The sequence below is a fragment of the Poecilia reticulata genome, linkage group LG21 (assembly GCF_000633615.1).
Source record: "Poecilia reticulata strain Guanapo linkage group LG21, Guppy_female_1.0+MT, whole genome shotgun sequence".
NCBI classification, from domain to species: domain Eukaryota; kingdom Metazoa; phylum Chordata; class Actinopteri; order Cyprinodontiformes; family Poeciliidae; genus Poecilia; species Poecilia reticulata.
The window spans coordinates 7,465,781-7,487,505 of NC_024351.1; the positions used below are offsets into that span (position 1 = coordinate 7,465,781).

The window sequence follows — 21,725 nt, forward strand, 5'->3', positions numbered from 1 at the left end:
AGCCATGCTGACACACTTTAAATCAGGGCTAGATAAGGCAAACTACATTGCAGAACTCTGTTTCTTTTTATCTGCAGTGCACAGTGTCTCCAAACACTTAAAAGTATAGTTTGTAGCTAAAAATTTACAGCCCTATAAAAGACCAGAAAGACAAAATCTTGAACTGCTACAAAAAACCTCTCCAGGCTCCAATTTCTCAAGAAGTGCAGGTTACCATACTATCTATGAATCGCGACTCAAGTCAGCACTTTTCAAAGAATGTTACACCGCTCCCCAGAAATTACAGAAAGAATAATATGATTTAAAAAGATTTAAGCAAATCAGGGTCCATTACAGAAAAAGAACATCCTCAAAGCGGCGTCTTCTTTCAGTCCAGCAACGTAATTGAATAAATCCTCACAAGAGCCAGAGTTCCCATAATGCGCTCTCGAGAGACATTACACTTTGGTAACAGCTTTAGTCTATCAAAAGGAAGCTAAGAAGGAAAGCATTTGCAGAATGTAGGAAAACTGGCTCAACGTGAGTTCAGGGCATTACTCACACGCTTTGGCAGCCCAGAACAAAACACACATAAAGGCACAGTGGAAAAAATGACAAATTATATTCTTACCGTACATCGATTGTGATGTGGGGAGTTTTTCACTACAAGAACTGTATGTTTCCTCAGTGCAGCTTCAGTTCCTCATTCAGACACGCCGCTGTGCTGAGAGGCACTGGAGACGTACACAAATCCAATCGCATATGCACACACACACAAACATACAGAGAGCGAGAGAGAGAGAGAGAGAGGAAGAGAGAGGCAAAGAGAGACAGAGAGAGACAGAGAGAGAGAAAGCCCACTCTGGGATAAATGCCTGCACGTGTGCTCTGAGCTAAAAAGCATACAAACGTGCACCGTGATTGGTGCATAGCGAGTCTCAACGCTAGAAATCACTCACCGTGACACACGCTCACACACATACCCTCTCTGCCATGCAGACACACTTGCGCACGAACGGGAGGCTAAAAGACAACGTCAGAGAGAAATCACGCCGTGATGACCTTGGATTTTCCCCGTTCTTCTGCAATAGCTTTCCTTGTCAACAGAGCAGTGCAGATATAAAGAACCAAACATGCAACTATGACCCTCACACTTCTCCTAAATCGGCTGCAGGAGGAAGAAAAAAGCAGAACACGGATTGGAGAAATAGATATGACGAGTAGATAAGATAGATAGAAAGGGAGAACACCTCTGCCCCACGCAACCTCCTCTTTCCTTTGGTCAGTGTCCCACATTCCTTCCTCTTTATCGTTACATTACACAAAGCTTATGTAACTTTACGCCATCCTTCTGATTCGTTTTGCTTAACAATTAAGAATACATTTAATCTTCTCTGACTGTATTTCTACACACCTAATGTAAAATATGAAAAAAAAAACAGAAAGCATTACATAACAAAGCACATTTTCCGCACCAATACAGACATGAGTGGAATGCAAACATTTGGATTCTATTCTTTAATTTTCGTTAGAACCATAAACAGTGAGGGTAATATGAAAAATCACCCTGAATTCTAAGATTTTGTATATCCCTCCACAGCATTCATGCAGTACAGTAAAAAAATGCAGCCAGATGCTGCCAAACAAACCGTCTGTTGGCAACGAAATCAGGAGTTTGGTGCAATGCCAAAAATGAAAGGCATCAAAATTGATCTTTTGAAAAAAGCAGTGGTGTATCGAATTTCTTAGAAAAAAATTAAACCCTTTCTATTTTGTTGATCTAAGGAATCTCTATTCCCACTTTAAAATATGCTCAATGTGAAATATGTTCAATAACACAATAGATCTGCTCTTAATACTGTGCTCAGACAGCTGTCACTGTGGGAGAGCAGTGGAAATATTACAGGTAATAACAACATTTCCTTTTAGTTCAAAGAAAAGCACTAAGCTTATACAACAGGAGAACAGCTTTTGATGTTATTCCTGCACACTATTAATCAAGATCGCACTGAAACATGTTAACTTACGAATAATTCATTCATTCATTGCAGAAAATGCTCCATACGACAACAACAAAAAAAAGTCAGCAGATAGAACTGTGAATTTATTGAAGACAGCAAAAGATATAAAGTTAAAATATAAACACAGTCCTGCAAAGACTTTAGTTGGGACAATTAATCTGGCACTTTCAAGAAAAACAAAGTCGGAGTCAATGATGAGTGAGTTAGGTGGGGCACAATACAGACCATGGAACACTGACAGTGTGTTCTATGATTCAATCTACATAACACTGATTTTATTAATAAATGGGTCAGTGAGATCTGGAGTGGTATCTGAGAAAAAAAAAAAAGATCAGATAACTTATAAGTCAGCGAGTCCTTTTCTAAAAACAAAACTATAATTCACTAAAATACATTCAAGAGTTTCCTGTAAGTCAAACAACATAATGCTCAGTAATATAAAGTTGCATTTCATTCTCACAAAGCATTTTACATGCCAAGATTCATAAAAGCACAATTTAAAGAGAACTGTCCGAACAATCCACTGTTCAACCCCCTTGCACAGTCATCAACTCATTAGTACTGCTGCCTCACAGCAAGAAAGCCTCCAGATTGAAGCTAAATTGTACCAGGCTTTGTGTGTGCGGAGTATTAATGGTCTTTTAAAGCCTGCCCGCATTTCCTGTGAATTCTTCAGTTTCCTTCCACGGAGCAAAAACATGCATGAACATCTATTCAGTGACTTCCTGCTGCCAGTACAAACAGAGATAGGAATTTTATTTCTCCATTTTCTGAGAGAAAATGAATAGTTTTAATTTAGTTTGGATGACAAATATGTATTTGAGTTCAAATTAGGTGACAATTTGAACTCAACTTCCATCCTTCTTATTGGCTCATATGTCAAGAGTCATTTTAGTTCTTGTTTAATATGAAATCTGCAATAAGAAGAAGATGAATGGATGGACCTCTTAGTCAGGGGGATAGGGAAAATGTTGTTCATATTGTATTATTTCTCATACCTATTCATACCCAACAAACACAATCAATGCTTTTCTTGACTGCCTAAAACCCATATTGGGATATTTTCTATTACCTTAGCCAATGCTCCCGTAAGTTTGGAACAACTTGTGTGTTTGAATTTACAAGAAAAATAATTTTGTCTTAAGTTGCCAAGGGAGCAAAGAGCAAGAAAACAAGAGAAAAGTGCCCCTGGATTTATTTTTTTTACTACTTTCACATCAGTGAAGAAAATTTCTTTTAAAGCTTTCTTTCTCTATGTCCAAAGAGAACAATAGAAGTGGTGTTTTCTCTTACCCTTGCCAACGCGATGGTCCAGAAGGGTACGGCAGTCCAGTGCCAGCCTCTGAGTGGCTGGGACATCAGTTGCAGGCAGTGGCATAGTGGGCAATATGCACACACACACTATTCTACTTTACCCAGACGCAGTAACTTAAAACACCAAAGCCAAAATTACTGATCTTAACCTGCAACCATCAAAGTGAAACAGTTCTGCTACTTTAAGTCACTAGAAATTACGTTTTCTGACACAAATAAATGAGCTTTTTAGATGCAAAAAGCACCACCACCAAACCATGCACTTTTTTCCCCCCTGACAAAACTAAACTGCAAAACCAACTTCTGCAGAACACTTACAACCACCAAAAGCAAACGCATACACCATCGATCTCTGCTGAATACCAACTTGCATGTCCCTGTCCTGAGACTCCTTCGTAATTTATGTTAGCACAGTCAAGTTGTCCGCATTAACTAAGAGATTAGCAACAAATCCTTCAATAGCAGCTCCAGGCTCAGTGTGAATCTCGCTCATTAAAAAACATCTCACAGACACAATGGAGCTCACTATCCAACCACAAGGAGAAGAGGGTGGAGATAGGCCGGGAACGAGGGGCACCGTGGGACTGTCATTCAGTGAGTGGGTTTGAAGTTCATGGAATGTGGACTTGGATGTGATGTGGGTACAAGTACAGGGGAAAAAATGTGCCAGAGTTCGTCTGTCCTAAGATGACTTGTATCATGCACACATCTGGAACAAGTTTATACTCGAAAAGAATAGGTGGTTTTTCCTTTCACCAGAAGCTGAGTGAATATTTTTATGGAAATTATCTGACATATTTTTCATGCGGATTCTTTAAAATCGAACTCATTTCTGGTGCAGGTGTGAAGTTGACGAGAGTAACTTACCTGTCATGCTGGACTTCAGTCACAAGGCGGCGTTGCTAATCAAGCAGACGGAAAGTTGGGTTGCACCTCGGCTCTGGGAAGAGTGTCTGCCAGGGCTTCGAGAGTCAGGAAACCCGCCGGCTTTTCTTTGGCCTGCTAATGTTAGTTTGCCAAACTTAGCTAGAGCGTGAGCAAATTTAGCTAACACCTGAATATCTTTTATATTAGTCGAAGCTATGATTTTTTTTTAGTTAGTCTTATAACTTTACTGAAATGCAACGAGTGAATTTAAAAGATAATTCGGACAGCAATGTTATGACAACGGATGTACATTGCTAAAGGTTAGCTTTCCTTGCTATAACTTAAACATCACCAATTATATTGACTTGACTTGGTGGCTATGTAGTGTGAATATTCACATGATATGTGAACAAAATATAAACCCTGTTCCTTATTTACACAACACTGTTATAAGTTAACCTAACGTTTGTTTATGCTACTTGTTAAGCATGCTAACACATTAGCTGTTTCTACTATAACGTTAATGAATGACAGCAAAACTGTTTCTTACCATTAAGCGAAATCAAAATCCTTAAAGCCTTTAGCATACAACGAGTTAATGAAGACCACGTTATTTAAAGTTAAATTATACCAGGGGGAGTATTCATTTGGCTCAGGCCAGCGTTAAATCCCTTTAGCCCCGAGCAGATGACGCCTAGCTAACTGTGACAACCCACCAGGGGACCCCTTGGACACCACCTTCTTGTCATCAAGTTTGAACATAATTAGCTCACATCCTGTGTTGTCTGTCTGACAAAGCTGTTGACTTCATTAGTTGGATGTATGTACAAATATGATGTTCCAGAAATAGTAATTGTCAGAATACTAATACATATTACATACAATTATTAAACATGGTTATGTGAATATGAATCAAATTCTGAAAACACCCTCTTAAACACCCTCATACTGAAGTAATCTGTCTGATGTTTGTGATGTACATTTGGATCTAGAAATTAGTATAGTCAAATAGGCTTATGTTTTATTTCTAAAATATATACGTGCTGTTACAGCCAAAAATATCAACATTTTATTTTCATTTATGTGATAGACAAGTACAAAGTTTCACATAATTGAGGAGCTGAAGAAAAAAGATGAATGGTTTTCAGTACTGTTTTACAAATAAACATCTAAAATGTATGGCATGCATTTGTACAAGCATTCAGCCTCATTCCACTGGTCCGCTAGTGTTTTATATTCCCAGAATAAGTACAGCAGTTCTGTGAGGTTTGTGTTCCGGTGAGTTTACATAATGATGAAGACTGTAGAGTACGCCATAAGTTTAGCTAGTTTAAAGCAGGGTTAGGTTTTAAAATAATATTCCAAGCTTCAAACATATCACAGTGTGCTTTTCAATCCATTGTCACAAAATATACAGAGTATGGCGCAACAGCAAGCTAAGAGTTGGTAAAATTAACTTAAAAGTTTAATCACATTATTTTGTGTTACTTGTAAAAGTGACTACTAAAAATCTTTACAACTTATTTGCAAACTTTTTAGGCAACCTTATGGCTGTGACAGCACTACTAACACAGCCCCACAAACACAAAAGCTATTACCTATTATGAACGTAGCACACATTGCTTGAATTTAGATGGAGAAACAAAAGATAACCCAAAAGTACTAAAAAAGATGGTGAAAGTGTTGTAAAAACTTAAACTCACTCAAAGAACAAAATAATGTGTTGGAGGATGGCTTGTTTTATTTTAGAGCAAAGATTATATGTCACACTTCCTGAAACTAATTTGTGAAATACTATCTAAATGAAATAAATGGTGTGAAAAGTTATGTGAATGTGAGTGGGATTATGCCACAAAAAGTGTTTAGAAAGACTGAAATCAAGCTAAACCTGTTACTTCAAATAGACCTGAGGCAGAGTCCTTCCATGACTCTGATTTGTCCCCAATTGATCTGCTCTTTATTTATAGCTACTATTTATAACCTACTGTGCTTTATCTATGCAAAATAGAGCTTTGTCCAACTACTACTAGCATGCATCTTCCTAAGTTAATGCTTTAAGATTCCTGCAATTTGATCCGGAAATATGTAATGTACCGCATGCAAGACGCAAAAGTGCTAAGAGCTATCATTGTTGCATGCCGGCGGACATAAATAGATGTGTGTCTGGTATCAGTGAGGTTCTTGGCATGGATTCCCAGGCCATAGGATCAGTTCTGTTGCTAGTTTGGCTTCGGTGCAAATGAGAATTATCTACTGGGCATCCAAAGCAGTTGGTCTTAACACTAAGCTGTATCTAGGCTTGTGCCCAAACCAGTATCACTCGTTGAATGAAACTGTGAATTAAATGCAAGCAGATGATCAACACTAACAATCAGAAGATTTCAAATCCTAACACGATATTCGCTGCTTTCCTCCTCCTCTGCAGCCATCCCATGAGATGCATCAAAAGGCTCTTCACTGCCTTGCATTGCTTTGTGAGTAGAAGACGATGGTTTGCATTTCAGTTGTGGTATAAGCTACGTGCTCCAGACCTGGCGGCCAGCTATGTTTAGAAGCACAGTAATCGGTATGAAAGGTTTCAGCAACACAGCCGCACAGGGACAGATGGAAGCATATTAGATCAGCCTTAGGGGCTTTGAGTGTTGCCTGGAAACAATTAGCAGTTTAAAAAACTTTAAACAGCTTACCAACACCGAGACGCGGGAATTATGTGGCAAGTGAGAAAACGTGTTCCACAATACTCAGCACTGTTGCTCTGGATAATACAGATTTTATTTATTATACACAGGATGCCTCCAGGCATCAAACCCTCTCGTTTATCTCCTCTTTTTCACAAACAGTTGAGATAAAGTGTGTTCAATATTTTGTGACACAAGCATCTAATCCTAATTTTAGTTTTTCTTCGTGAATGTTTTTTATTGATATTCATCTCCCTTTAACCTTGTCTGATTTTGAAACATTAGAATCATGCTTTTTATTATTTCACAAGACAAACCAACACAAACTAGGAGTACATTCTTCCACAATTGTTTTGCAATGTGGATGGATGGATTTTTATATGTAATAAAATTTAAATAACCAGAGTTTGGATGTGGGGCATCCAAACTCTGTAGATAAAGTGTAGATCAATTGGGCACTTGCATAGAAGGCATAAACAGTGCTGGATTATCATTACAATGTGTAAAATTTAAAATTGGTTTGGGTTGGTTATTATTTTATGAAACACAAAGCAGAGGCTTAGCGCATAAAATCTTAAAGAGGCATCTTATCTTTATTAGCCAAATGAATCGCTGTTTTTACCTTTAAAACAGTCTGCTTTGAGAGAAAATATAACACGGGTAGTTTCATTTGCACCTGCATGCAGCCGAATCCCTTCTGGGTGCTGCAGAGGTGGTGGGTGAGTCAGCCTGGCTGTTTTTTTTGCGCTGACAGATTCTAAAGACCTTTTGGCAGTGTTTTTATTTGTATACAGCCTGTAATTGTACAGACAGATCCTCCAGTAAGCAAGGGGGCAGAAGCAGTGTGTGTGAGGCGTCGCCTCTGTGACCCAGTGAGAGCGAATTGTACGTGAACAAGACTGGATGGAAAAAGAGTCGTGAATAAGGTTTTGTTTTAATACTATTGACATAAATAGATTTGTTTTGATTCATTGATGTGTCGTTGCTGTCTTAAATAGATGAGAGCGTTGCATTTATTCCTGGGCCCGTCTTGAGGACAGTGAACTCAGCTTTGCAGGGCAGCGAGAGTGGCTGCTGACTAATTAATCCTCTTAGTGTTCTTCACTCCGCAGCTTCACTCTGTGGCAGTTGTTGACTTCATTTCAAAAGTGTCCAGGTGGTGACCTAAAACGTAGCGCGAGCGAGTTCACGCATCTTTGATGGGAAGATAACTTTAGTGCAGGAGTCCTCATTACCTCAGGATTTACACTTTTTTTTTTCTTGTATGGGATACATATTTATTATGATATCTGTCTATAATTGCTGTGCAATGGAATCAGCAGAGGTGGATTATGACAAGCTGGTTACATCTATCCTAGGACAAATGCTGGATTTGAGGAGTGGGGGCAAAATATGTAAAACAAAAGAGGTTAGTACTCTACATGATACAAATTACACAGAATAGTTATAAAAACAGTATACAGGACTCCAACATTGAAACAAACAGGTATTGGTAACTGACAGACTCGAGTAACTAAACATTATTCACAAAGACAAACCGCTTGTTCCCACTTTTATTTCCTTTTTTTAAAAATGCCCAGATGACAAAGCATTTGTTTTAAACAGATTTGTTTTTCTTTTTTTTTTCTTTTTTTGCATCCAACCTGTTGTGTGTGTGTGGACACATAATCTTAGAGAGAAGGAGATTGGTGACAGTGGACTTTTAGAGGCTTGGAATGCAGGCAAGAAGGACCTGGAGGAGTTTAACTCTCCATAAACCAGCTCAGAGCTAATTCTGGCTACCAGATAATTCAGTTGAAAGCTGCCTTCCTCGTGGCGCACACTTTGTCAACATGTGGAGCCAAACAAATGTTATTTTGAGTGTTTGCTGCATACCCAAATCTGCCTCAGGAATCTCAAAACAGATCAAGTAGATTATAAATGCTTGCTGTTTTGTAGATGGTAGAAGAAGGTATAAAAACAAGAGCTAAATCTGAGCTATAATTAACATTACCTTGTTATCTTTAGAATTTTATTTAAGAAATTATTTATTCCTTTGTTACCTATTCATAAGTACTAAAACTGTGTTGCAGTTTTGTAGATATAATTAAAGTAAATTGTTTTAAGGAAAGTGGAAAAACTGAACTAAATATATCTCTTACAGTGGATAATATTAATGGGTGCTATAAAGGCTCATTGGGGATGCAAAGCTCCACTTTAAATCCTAAAGCTTTGTTCAGATATGCATGAACAGAAATGTTGAAAACATTTCAGTTCCTTTTCCTATTTGCAATGATACAACAACCAGCTTCAGTGATTTTTAAAAACAGGAAATGACAAGTTGGAATTTATTGCAGTTTGTCTCATATAGACATTCATTCCCAGTAAATACTTGGTTACATGTTCCTTAGTAAGCTACAACTCTACCCAAGCTTGTTGTATCACCAAGACTATGGCATAATTCCAGGTGGATGTTTGACTGCTATGCTTGTGAGATATGATTAAGATTAACATGCTTTATCTGTCCCAAACCAGTTCTAATTTAAAAATAGTTTGTCTTTTTTTGTCATCAGCTTGAACCAAAAATCAAAAGCAATGCCTGATTTTCATTCCTTAATTTTAAGTTGTTTTTTTATTATTGTTATTGTGAGCGTGTTTTAATTGTCCTGTGGCAAGACCAGGTTTTAATCAAATGGATATTGATTTGAGGTGATATTGAAACATTTGGAGGTAGTCCCTCATTTCAATTTTTCCACCTAGATTGTGCAATGCACAATTGAAGTGTTCCCATGCTTGACAGTTGGTAAAGTATTCTTAGGTATAAATGTCTAAATAGACACAAGGAACCATCAGAACACATCCAGTAAATTATGAATTTGTGCACATTGTTGATATTTTGAAGAATGAATCAACACAAATTGTATATTGGATAATCATTCCACCTCAGAAAAACAGTTGTTCAAATGCACCATTAAAAGCCAAAGATATGAACAACACGGTTTATGTTAGATTAGGAACCTTTATTACCTATTACAGCATCTGTGAAACATGAGTTTGCTGCATGAGATCCAGGACAGATTACGATTGATAGAACCTGCGTGTATTTGGAAAATGCTTAGATATCAACAAACGGCTATACAACTTGGACAAGTGCTGAGTGGTTAAGAACAAAAACAGTTCTTCTCAATAGTCAAGTCTAAGTACTGACCCAAATCCAATTAGAAAGGTTAAGTGTGAGTCTGAGTTGAAGAGTCTACGAATAACATTAGTGTCTCAAAAAACACTTTAGCGTCCTGGAAATAAAGCTTCTTTGCACATAGGAACTGGTAAAAAAAAAATGACAAGATCCACATATCATTTTTCTTAATTCAAGCCATTTTTCTGAAGAAGTTTGGTATGTAAATGTAGCAGATTTGCGTAAATTAACAAATTCCAATGTAGTTGCAGTAAAAGCGGTATCACATTTTTTATTGAAATTGATTTGAAAACAGTAGAAGATTTTAAGGCTCCATGTTGAAATTGTTCACTTCTGATTTTTCTCCTTTCCCCTGGTACACCTCAAGTCTGCAGCTTCCTCCTGATCTAAGCCCAACAGGTGATGCCAGCTCAGGTCACCATGGTGACCTTTGCTGACACCAGGCAGGTCTCTCCAATGGAGCTTCATGAACCTCCGTGTCTGAGTGCCACGCTGTCTCCTGGGATCAGGCGGAAAAAGATGCTGTGGCAGAACGCGGTGAAACACATCATTACCCAACAAGAGCTCAGCTCTCAGGTGATTCACGGTTCAATCTAAACCTTAGTTTTTCTGTATTCTAGTTGTTGATTGAAGTTGAGTAACGCTTAATTCATTATTCCACCCATTTAAGTCTTGTAGTAAAATAGAGCCTCCACATGACGCTTCACAGTCAAAACCGTGAAAATGTGCCAGTTATTTCATTCACTTTCTTTAGAATATGACAAAAGTAGACCAAATATAATGAGAAAAAATTCTAAAACCATGTTTTCTTTCTCTCTAGTAAAGCCATTTTCCATTGCAAACCACTGATTTCCTTTTTTCATCAGGTGGGTGTGGAACCAGCTCGCAAAATCTTTGTGACCGATACCTACATAGATGAGATCAACAAACAAATCCGCAGCAAGGCCTCCCGTGGAGTCACAAAACGCCGCTCCTCCACATTCAAAGTCCACAGTCGAACCTCCACCAGCACGCACGGCAGCATCAGGGTCCCAACGCAGCACTACACCAGCGACGCTGACTTCTTTGTGCACTGGTGCAACACTGTTCACAGCGTTTACATACCCATGCTGGGGCACACCTTTAAATCCCGCGATCTGGAGAAACTCTACCAGCAATACTCCTCCCACCAGCGGAGGAACTCTCTGGCCGTCACCAATGTAATCGATGCAGTGACTAAGCTCCACATGTTGGTCCTGTATCTGGCACTGGCCCCGGACGCTGTTACGGATCGTTTGCGTGGCTATTTGACTGGCATCTTCATGGTGCTGGCTATAGCACTTTGCATACTAGTGTTAACTTGCAAAGACTCCATGTCCCCACAGTGGCTTCATTATGCTGGCATTGCAAGTTGGCTGTCACAGACCACACAGATCCTAGGGGGCCTGGCTTATGGACTAGAAAAAGACCCATCATGGTATATTTTGTTCACACTGTTTGCAACATACACACTGCTGCCATTACCTCTGCTGTGGGCAATGTGTGCTGGCTTCCTCACCCCAATACTGCACATTTTGATGGAGATATGGTTCCACTACAATGATGCTTTGCTTTTGAATAAGGTAAGTAAAGCAAATGTTAAAAGATTAGTTTCCCAACAAAAGAAAATCCTTCTGGAGACTCACAAGAAAAAAAATGACAACATGGTTTCAGGTGTGCTGGACAATGTTGCAGGAAATGGCTAAATAAAAGTCGTCTCTTTTTGTTCTTACTTTGGGTTTATTTGATCTTGTTAGTTAGTTATTTCCTTCAACCGTTTTTTTAATCCAAATGTTCTAGATTTTGTTGTTTGAAATAAAATTTAACACTCTGATTCCAGGTGTTTGCCAAAGGCCTGCTGTACATGGGCATGAACACAGCTGGCTTGTTCATCCACTATCTGACAGACCACGCCCAGCGGCAGGTTTTTCTGGAGACGCGGCGCTGCATTGAGGGTCGCCTCAAACTTGAGCAAGAGAACCAAAGACAGGTTGCATAGTGACAAAAAAAATTTTTTTTAAATCGCACGTTATTAATTTCTCAAATTTTTTATTTTCATTCAACCTTTTAGATAATCATCATTCTTTTACATTTTTTTCCTGTGATTGTCCTTGACTTGCCAGTCATTGATGACTTCCTCGTGTTGTTGCCTCACAGGAGCGACTGGTCCTGTCTATCCTCCCTCGCTTTGTTGCTTTAGAAATGATCGCTGACATGAGCTCCATGGAGAACGAACTCATCCCCCACGAGTTTTATAAGATCTGCATCCACCAGTATAAAGATGTCAGGTACTTACACTGGCACGCATTTGTGATTGTGGATCTGCAATTCTTGACCTTTGTGATGGTGGACCTCTTGATTACCACCCATATTAAAGCAAATTAGGATTTAAGGGTGATTAAATGTTTAAATCGTCCTTTAAATTCCATTCTTGTTTCTGTCTTCTGTCTTTAGCATCCTTTTTGCAGACATTAAGGGCTTCACCCAGCTGTCTATAAACCTGTCAGCCCAGGAAATGGTTCTAACCCTTAATGAGCTCTTTGGACGCTTTGACCGACTTGCTGAGGTTAGAACCTGCATCATTTCTCTGTGATCTCTCATATTGATCTGAGAATCATCAGTCTGTTATATATTCATTTCTTCTCTCTTTGTAATGTTCACCTATTGACTTCTAATCTTTTTTTTTAATCTTTAGAAAAACAAATTAATTGGCCTTAAAGAACAAATATTAACCTTGTGTTACTCATGTGTTACTCATGTGTTATGTCCTAACATTTCCTAATATTTAAACTATATATCTTTTTCTGCTGGCTGTATTCTAAAAAGCTCTTTTTTTTATATCTTATCACAGGAGCATCACTGTTTGCGGATAAAGATACTGGGAGACTGTTACTATTGTGTTTCGGGGGTACCGGAGCCGCAGCTTGCCCATGCACGTTACTGCGTAGAAATGGGCCTGGCTATGATCAGCACAATACGGTCAGAGTTCATGTCCTTACAGAAAGAGAGTGATATACAATGAGGCTACGTACCTGGATTGTCTGAATAAATGAAAACGCAAACGCTGGTTCCTTTGAACAGGCTCTCAAGATTGCTCAGAGTTTGGGATCTTTTATGCTTTCTTCTTTTTGACTTGCTCAACTAGTTTTTTTTCCAGTTCAAATCTGATTCGGAAATAATTGGTCCTAATGTTTTATCTAATCAGACCAGAGTAAACAATCCCCGTTAAAGTGGGCTTGATTTTAGCACTGAAGTTTCATAAAATCCACAAAGAAGTTTGATAATAAGAATCAGAATGTGCACTGACAGCATCGTTCATTGGAGACCAAGTTCAGTTTGCTGCTGTAAGAAAAGTGCCGGATGTAATTTTTAACCTACACTGAGCACCTCTGTGACAGAGCTGTTCTGAACACAGAGAGGACGCATCTCTTCTGCTCCTCTCTATGAGGGGGCGCCGACGATGATTTTAAAAGGAAATGCCTCTAAAAATGTACTTAAAACTCTAAAACAGTATCTGGTGATGTTTGATCGTGAGTTTTATAGTTGGTGGGATCAGTCAAGCTTCTTTAATTGCTTTAAAAATGCCAGACTTGTCCAGAAGCAGCTGAACATTGACTTGGACATGAGGATCGGTATCCACTCCGGCTCCGTCCTCTGCGGGGTCCTGGGCTTGCAGAAATGGCAGTTCGATGTCTGGTCCTGGGACGTGAGCATCGCCAACAAGCTGGAAGCGGGAGGAATACCTGGGTGGGTGTACCATGAATAAGCACAGAGGAGCACCTGAATGGTCGCTTTTGACATGTGACGAGAAGATGCGTAACCCGTGTTTGTTTCTTGTCACTTATCCAGACGTATCCACATCTCCAAGGCCACCCTGGATTGCCTGGGAACCACATACGAGACGGAGGACGGCCACGGTCGTGACAGGAATGAGTTTCTGCGAAAACACAACATCGACACCTTCCTTATTTGTCCTCAAGAAGGCAGGAACCATCCGGAGCCCATAAAAGTCCAGAAGAGCATTCGGACCTGGAGCCCAGAGATCCCTTTTGGTCATGCCATCGATATGAACTGCGTAAGTGTAGGGACACAAAACAGATTTGAGGAGTTTACATTTATGTGCTTATTATTTAGCCTTTTATTCGCTTTAGTCTTTTTTGATGTTGTTCCTCTACAGATTCTGGCCTCTTTCACCAACGGCTCTCTGCCCAGCTTATGGCAGTGCACCTCCAGAGAGATAAACAAACGCATCAAACACGCTACCCAGGTCCGAAGCAGTGAGCGCATGCGCAAGGAGCACATCACTGCTCTGACCTTGGTGTTCAAAGACACACACATAGAGAACAAGGTACAGCATGTAGTTGCAGTTTATAATCAGTCTATGGAGGTAATGTACTTCTTCTTAGTATTAAGAAATGGTCATCGCAGATTTTTCTAAATAGTTTAAATGAACTCAAACAAGTTACTTTGTTGTATTTAGTTCTCCCAGATCAGAGATGAAATGTTTAACTCCAACATGGTCTGCTCCTTCATCGTGCTCCTCTTCCTCATGGCTGCCCAGGCTGCCATCCCTACTCCCAGGTGGGAAGATGTTGAGTTGTCTAATGTTTTTATTGTGTGTGTAATGCAGGAAGCATGAAGAATTAGAGTTGCAGACTATTAAAGATATGGAGCAGAAATATTTCACAGACTGTTTAACAGTCTACCAGCATTTAAGACATGTGATGACGTCTCAAAAAACAGCTGTGAGATAAAGAGAGAACTAAAAAAAGACTTAAGCAAAACTATACTTTTTAGAATTGTTCCCAAGTAGGTAAAACTTTGAGTGAAAAAAAAATAAAAACAATCAAATACAGAATGTATGGGAAGGAATGACAGGAAATGACCAAACTGCTATGCCATTCTGTCCAATTTTCTGTCCTGGATGAACATTTTTCCTCGTCTTCTCCCTACTGGGTGTTCCACCTGCAGACTGTTCCCCGCCGTCCTCCAGTTTTCCCTCTTCCTTCTTGCCTACTTGCTGCTCCTGCTGGTTGCCCTTGCCGAGGAGTTCAAGTGGACTCCAGCCGCTTTGCAGAGGTTCTGCTGCTGGATCCACGAAAACAACAGCGCCCGAAACCTCCTCACTCTCACAGCCATCATCGCCAACTTTGGCTTGGCTTCGACTGACTTGGTGAGAGTTGGAATTTGCACAAGGGCTGAGAAAACTAACACACTTTTTGTTCATCTGCTGTTTCCCCATCTGCTTTTCTGATCACCGGATTTGCATTGTAGTTTTATTAAAGAAATAAGACATTTATTTGACACGTGTATACACTGAAAACACATGTATGTTCACAAGTATAGTACCGTACATAGTTTAAATTATGACAGCTTGTTTGTTGCTGCCACCATGTGGCCACAGATCTCCTGCTGCAATTTAGCCAAAACAGTTCAGCACTTTGTCTGCAAGCGTATGGAATAATAAAATTTAAACAGATCACGGAAATTGAACGTTTTTTTTACGTTGTGTGTCGCATCTAGGTGTGGTGTGTCCTAACAGCCTCTGAAGAAGCTGACATAATGGAGGAGAAGAGCCCAGGCTCATATTCAGTCTCCGTCTGTTCTTATCCTGAGGTAGAGACAGAACGGTTTCGTTTCATCTTATATACTTATACTGGCCACATCACATGTTATTTTCTTTAACACATTTTCAAAAAAGTATAGTGCAGTCCACACTCTTTGGCCCTCCGGATAAAGACGTGCAACACTTCTTTGTACATCGTCTCTTCTATGTTTCTTCAGTTTTTGTATCACATTTGGGTAACTCCAAACACCCTTCAGTGACCAGTTTTCCATTTTTTGGCAAAGGCAGCAACAACATTTGTATTTAAAACTTTCTAGTACTTAGGACCTCATGATGTCTTGATCCTTAATAACATTTCCCAGAGCTTTCTAATAGAAACAGTCCCACAGCATCACACATCTTTACTGCGCTCAACATCGGGCATGAAATACTTTTCCACATATTCACTCTTTGCTTCAGCACAGATCCAACCAAAGTGTTTGTATGACAGTGCTGCAAAAAGTGCACATGCGAAGACAAAAAATTTGTTTATTGCAGAAAATAAGGTAACTTTATTGGCAAATAGATATGACTTGTTCTTGGAAATCTCAATAGCCTCATTTTTATTAGTTCCTGTCAGGGTGGTAGTTATGTGAGTTTAGTTACATTTGTGATGATAGGACAGAAGTTGTCCTATCATCACATGTGAATGTGAGTAGATATGTGAGTAGATAACTCTAGATTAAAAACTTCCTATCCTCTCTGCTACGTCCTCGTCCCTTTAGATCTTCGTGCTGAGCGGCGTGGTCGCCATGGTGACGTGTGCCGTGTTTCTGCGCCTGAACTCCCTGCTGAAGCTGGCGGTGCTGCTGCTGGTGGTGATGGTGTACTCCTACCTCATACACCTCGCCTTTGTCACGCTCACACGCAGCGACGCCCAGCACAGGTCAGTTGGTTTACGCTCGATTTTACGTTTTGCCAACGAGCCGGTCCGCTCCAATGCAAGATGAATTTGTAACATTTTTTTTATTCCTCTCTGTTATCTCAGGTCCCACTATATCAGGAGAAAATGGATTTCCATTCTTCTCATGGCGATGTTTATTGTAGCTGTCTTCTACAACGGGCGGCAGGTATTTGTGAGCTGATCACTTTCTCCATATTCCCTGTTCAGTGTGTAGCCGAGTCATCTTCATGTTTCCAAGCTGCATTCCAGAGTGGATGGTGACTCTGCCTCTGTTTGCGTTCCAGTGGGAGGCCACCGCCAGACTGGACTTCTTGTGGCGTCTGCAGGCTCAGCAGGAGGTGGAGGACATGAGGGAGCTGCGGGAACACAACGAGTGTTTGTTGCACAACATCCTGCCCTTGCATGTCGCACAGCATTTTCTGGAGCGCAGCAGACACGATGAGGCAAGGGGTGGAAGCTCTTCCCAGAGGCCGCAGAGTCATTTTAAGGCCCATTCTGGGAATGCACAACCTGGGCTAGCGCTGAATGATAAATGTAGACGCACCGATCGGGCTTTTCCTGGCCGATACCGATGTCTAGTTTTGTTGTTTTTTAAGTGGAAATCGTTCAGATTTTACCCGACTCTGATCTTTTGTATTATAAAGGCTAAACTTTCTTAGAGAAAGGGGGAAACGTGCAGCGAATTCTTCGATAGAGGTGATGTTTATGACTTTTCACAAAAAATGTAGGAATCACAAGATCATGCTGATTATGTTCCAAATCATTATCAGATTTTAATAACACGCGCGTACATGTTGTCGGTTGTTGTGCTTATTGACCAAAACTGGTGCAATTTCTTAGTTTTAACACATTTAATGAGTAAAGGAAAAATCAGCAATCAGAGGAAAATTGGTTGCTTCAGCTGTTTGATCGATTAATCTCTATTAATGTGTTTGTCACAATTTTCCACTGTAGGACCTTTACTCCCAGTCCTACGAAGAAGTGGGTGTTATGTTTGCTTCTGTTGCCGGGTTCGATGAGTACTTTGAGCAGAAGGAGGTCAAACATGAAGGAGTGGACTGCCTCCGACTGCTGAATGAGATTATAGCCGGCTTTGATGAGGTGAGCATGCAGCAGGATCTGTATTAGTTTGCCTCTTGGAGTAACTACTATGTGCGTGGCAAAAAAAAATAAAAATACAGAAACAATTACAAAGTATAGATGTGAAAAGTTACGCTTTTGCTCTGTTGTTTATATCTTCTACCAAGCTATTGGAGGAATCTTATTTCCACTACGTGGAGAAGATCAAGACAATCGGAAGCTGTTACATGGCGGCGTCTGGTTTAGCTCCGAACAAACGGGTGAGATTTTACACTTTCATGGTTTTGCCTAAAACAGAATCGGTACTCCCAACATTTCCGTTCTGTTTTTAGTAAAACAGAAAGTAAGACAGAATGACTGCCGTGACTAAGATGAAGTGTATACAAACTTCTTCCACTGTTCTACATAACTGCTTGGATCATCAGAATAAGCTAGATTTTTATCTCTGGCACATGACTCGGCTTCGCAGGCCGGCATCAGTCCGCTTTTTTTTTTTTTCCTAGGGATCGTTGGATGAGTGGAATCACCTGAGCGAGCTGGTTTTATTTGCTTTGGCCATGCAGGAGATTTTAAGAGAGATAAACAACCACTCTGCCCAAAGCTTTGAGCTGCGTGTGGGTAAGTAACTGAGCTCCTACATGTAGTACTTTTCACCCCTGTAAAAGAGGGCTAAAAAAATAAAATGAACTCAACTTTACCATATCCTAAGACAAAAACTTACAATTTAGAAATGTTTATGGTGAAAACAAACCGCCACACACTATCATGAAATAATAGTTGGGGTTTATTGTTTAGTTTTTTTAACACCTTTTTTTTTTTCCTTTAAAAACATTTCATATCTTATGCTCTCTTTCTGCTCATGCCACAGGTTTTCTCTAAGTCTTAGGCCTAAGTACTGAGATGGCTATGGAAGATGACTCACTTTATGTCTGTCTTACTTATTTGGCTAAGTTAGTTGATGACGCCTTTTCACTTTTCTGGTAGAAGCCACCAGATTTCTATTGAAACTTTTCAAGATGCCAAGCAGTCCAAGAGAGTCTTAAAGGTCTATGGACGAGAAACTGTGACGTCCTTGTTGTGATGTCTTTGGCCACAAACCTCCAGCCAAATGCTTAATTAACACTGGACTCGTCCAGGTATCGCCCACGGACCGGTGATTGCAGGTGTGATCGGTGCCAGCAAACCCCAGTATGATATCTGGGGATCCACAGTGAACTTGGCCAGTCGCATGGACAGCACAGGTGTGAGCGGACGCATCCAGGTTCCTGAGGCCACCCGCAAGATCTTGGCAGAATGGGGATTCGTTCTGCAACTTCGAGGAGAGATATTTATTAAGGGGGTAAGACAAAGTGACTCATGGAGACATTAAGTCATACGAAGGAAATTTTAAGTAATTTCCAGGCTCAGTTAGGTATAAAAATATTTGAATTCACACTAGGAGCTTTCTAAAAGCAGAAACTGTCATACTATACAATAATATTCACACCATTTTTTTTTCACATTTTGAACTGAACATGAAATCTCTGTAGCATGCACAAATATTTGTGGTTCTAACATAACAAGATGTAGGAAAAAATAAGCCTAAAAAGTGATGAATACTTTTGCAAGACTTCGCTTTTATAAATATACCTTAGAAAACTGCTTCGGCTGCGACTTGAAAACGATCCTTTGCATTTTACTTCTCCTCTTGATGCCTTAGGTGAGTGAATGCCAGGGGAAAGTCCGTACATATTTCATAAGCACCATGCGCAGTAAGAGGGGCAGAGTTGGTGGAGAGAAGTGTTCAGGGGGCCGAGCGGGAGGTCGCATGACCCTGGCCGGAGTGGTGCACGGCCTCGTCCAGGCCAGGCACAAGGAGAAGATGAGAGAAGCCAATGGGAATTTTGGTTTAACCCCCTGCAAACTGCAGTGCTGAGAAGTAAACCACGTGGTCCACAAATGGTGTTTCTCCAAGTTTACAGGACAAAGTAAAAACTTGCCAAAAATCCTTGTTCCGGTTTCGTCTGCACTCCTCCGACTGAGAAAGTCCTTTGTGACTTCTTAGTCTGTGTGGTAAAGGTTCAGAGTGGTGTTTTCTGAACATTGCTTTGAAATTAACTTGAAGACATCTTTTATGCCATTTTGTTTAGTTAAGGAAAAGCCAACGATTCTTTGCTGGAACAATATTCTGGCTAGATGACAGACTTTTGAGCCAAAACACGGAATACCTCAATAAGACCAGCTCAAATGGCCTATTAAACTGTGAACAAATGTTTTTACTTCATTATTGTTCACCTACTGTTAACAGGTACATTATGTGTATTCATGTTATCTCCTATTTGGTTTCTCTCTTTTTTTGTCTGTGTATTAATTAAAAACTCATGTAACTCTTCTCTTCTTGCAAATCAAAGTACAAAGAATGTAATTTGTTTAAGTAACCATATATTTTATATCAGGTCTGACGCAGTATGTGCTTGCTATTGTGTGCTCTAATTGTGCAGTTTTAATAAGTAATATCCATATGTTACATATATGTATATCTGTATGTCATTTTACAGATATACATTGTATTCATTTCTTTTTATAATTTCAGCCAATAAAATGGGCAAAGGGGAATTTGTGTCTCCTGTCTTTTGTTTGTTTAGGGTTTTTTTTGTTTTTTGTTTTCTTGCTTATATTAATATGTGTACTACTGAGATGTTATTAAAACTCAATTCAATGTTTATGTAATTTCTTCCTCCAACTTAGTACCAGTCTTACATGTTCTCTTTTGCGATTAAGTGGAAATGCACTTTTTTTAAAAGAAATCCTCCAGAAAATTTGCTTCAGGATTTAAAGTTAATCTGAAATGTAAGTGTGGATTATAAATCCAATATCTTTAACATATAGAAGTTCTTGTTTTTCTCTTAAATTTTATCAGAACACTGGCACTAGGACTAGATTGTGTAAAGACATCGTATTTTTTAACAGTATTAGTGAAATACTGAGTTCGACTTTTCTGCATCTCCATTAGTCATGACTGCAGCTACCGCGGGTATTCGCTGACAATCGTCTATTTCGACGAGGGTTCACTCGCTGGTATAAAGAATGTAATCACAAAAGAGAATAGCTGAAGACCTAAGTAACTAAGGTTCAGACCAGAAGATTTTCCCCAGAATATAAAATATAGAGACGTGAAATGGTTTTAATAAAACAAGACAAATTAGTTGATGTGAAATAAGACTTGTTAGACAACAATAAGAGTTAATACTAAATAATAAATATATACAACATTTAAAGATTACCTGATGCAATGTGAACACATAAATGAAAGATGTGGAAACAGAAAGATGGTAGAGTAATAAAATGTGAAACTACACAGAAAAATCTTCAATATTTAAAAAAAAAAAAAATTAAATACATTTATATTCATACCCCCATTACTATGATGCTCCTAAATGAAACTCAGTTCAACTAGCTGTATTTAATTGTCATATAATTAGTAACTAGAATGTGCCTTTATGTAATTTTACCTCAGTAACCTCACCTTCCCATAACTGCTATTGTGTAAAGACTTCAAGAGGTCTTTTATAGACAATATTATTGAACAGGCAGCGTCAGGAAGACCAAGGATACACCAGACCGGTCAGGGATTAGGGTGTAATCGAGAAGTTTCCAAACTTTGAATCTGACAGAGCACTGCTAATCCATTGTTTGAAAATGGAAAAAGTGTGGAAAGGATAGCATTAATCAGAAAAGCAGCTGAGAAGACCCAAGGAAACTCTGAGAAACTGAAGAAACAGTTCAGGTGTGAGAATCTGCTGATAACTATTAGCCATGGACTACACAAATCTGGCATTTTGGGGGAAGGGACAAGAAGTCCTGTTTGCAGCTTGTCACATTACAAATTATTGGTTAATTTGAGTCTCTCAATGAAAAGCTTTTGTGCCCTGAACTCATGATGAAACACATCATGAGTGTGTTTCATCATGAGTTCAGGAATGGTGGGAAGATTACCACAGGCATCAGAGAAAGGCTAAATGAACCCTGTGATGGACAGCAAAAGGCTTAATGCTGCGGTGAAGGACAATGACCCTAAACGTGCAGTGAAAGCTGCAAGGGGATG

General features: G+C 39.5%; 2 protein-coding genes across 11 annotated transcripts in view; one reads left to right on the top strand and one right to left on the bottom strand.

Moving 5' to 3' along the window:
• efr3bb (EFR3 homolog Bb (S. cerevisiae)) overlaps positions 1–4,867 on the bottom strand; it is a 28,834-nt gene extending 23,967 nt beyond the window's left edge. Inside the window, exons 1-2 of one of the 5 annotated variants that reach the window (XM_008397806.2) lie at positions 4,732–4,867; positions 4,182–4,313 (exon numbers count right to left, since the gene is read on the bottom strand). In XM_008397806.2, the coding sequence (XP_008396028.1) occupies positions 4,182–4,188 (7 nt within the window). In that variant the 5' untranslated portion in view covers positions 4,189–4,313; positions 4,732–4,867. Of the gene's footprint in view, positions 1–610; positions 1,213–3,293; positions 3,479–4,181; positions 4,317–4,731 lie in introns of those variants that run through there. The other 4 variants (XM_008397805.2, XM_008397808.2, XM_008397804.2 and 1 more) reach the window with 4 other exon arrangements.
• On the top strand, positions 3,822–20,236 carry LOC103457562 (adenylate cyclase type 8). Of its 6 annotated transcripts, none has more exons than XM_008397811.1 (21): positions 3,822–3,908; positions 10,402–10,610; positions 10,901–11,635; positions 11,893–12,042; positions 12,210–12,340; positions 12,507–12,618; positions 12,904–13,031; positions 13,641–13,799; positions 13,902–14,127; positions 14,230–14,400; positions 14,533–14,633; positions 15,024–15,225; positions 15,576–15,668; positions 16,383–16,543; positions 16,646–16,727; positions 16,846–17,004; positions 17,516–17,662; positions 17,809–17,901; positions 18,145–18,259; positions 18,778–18,980; positions 19,341–20,236. In XM_008397811.1, the coding sequence occupies exons 2-21, from the start codon at positions 10,437–10,439 to the stop codon at positions 19,554–19,556; spliced, it is 3,558 nt and encodes a 1,185-aa protein (XP_008396033.1). In that variant the 5' UTR covers positions 3,822–3,908; positions 10,402–10,436; the 3' UTR covers positions 19,557–20,236. The 6 variants fall into 6 exon arrangements, with proteins under 6 accessions (XP_008396033.1, XP_008396034.1, XP_008396035.1 ...); XM_008397812.2 differs by lacking the exon at positions 3,822–3,908 and adding an exon at positions 4,323–4,501; XM_008397813.2 differs by lacking the exon at positions 3,822–3,908 and adding an exon at positions 5,017–7,785.
• Positions 20,237–21,725: the final 1,489 nt, after the last annotated feature.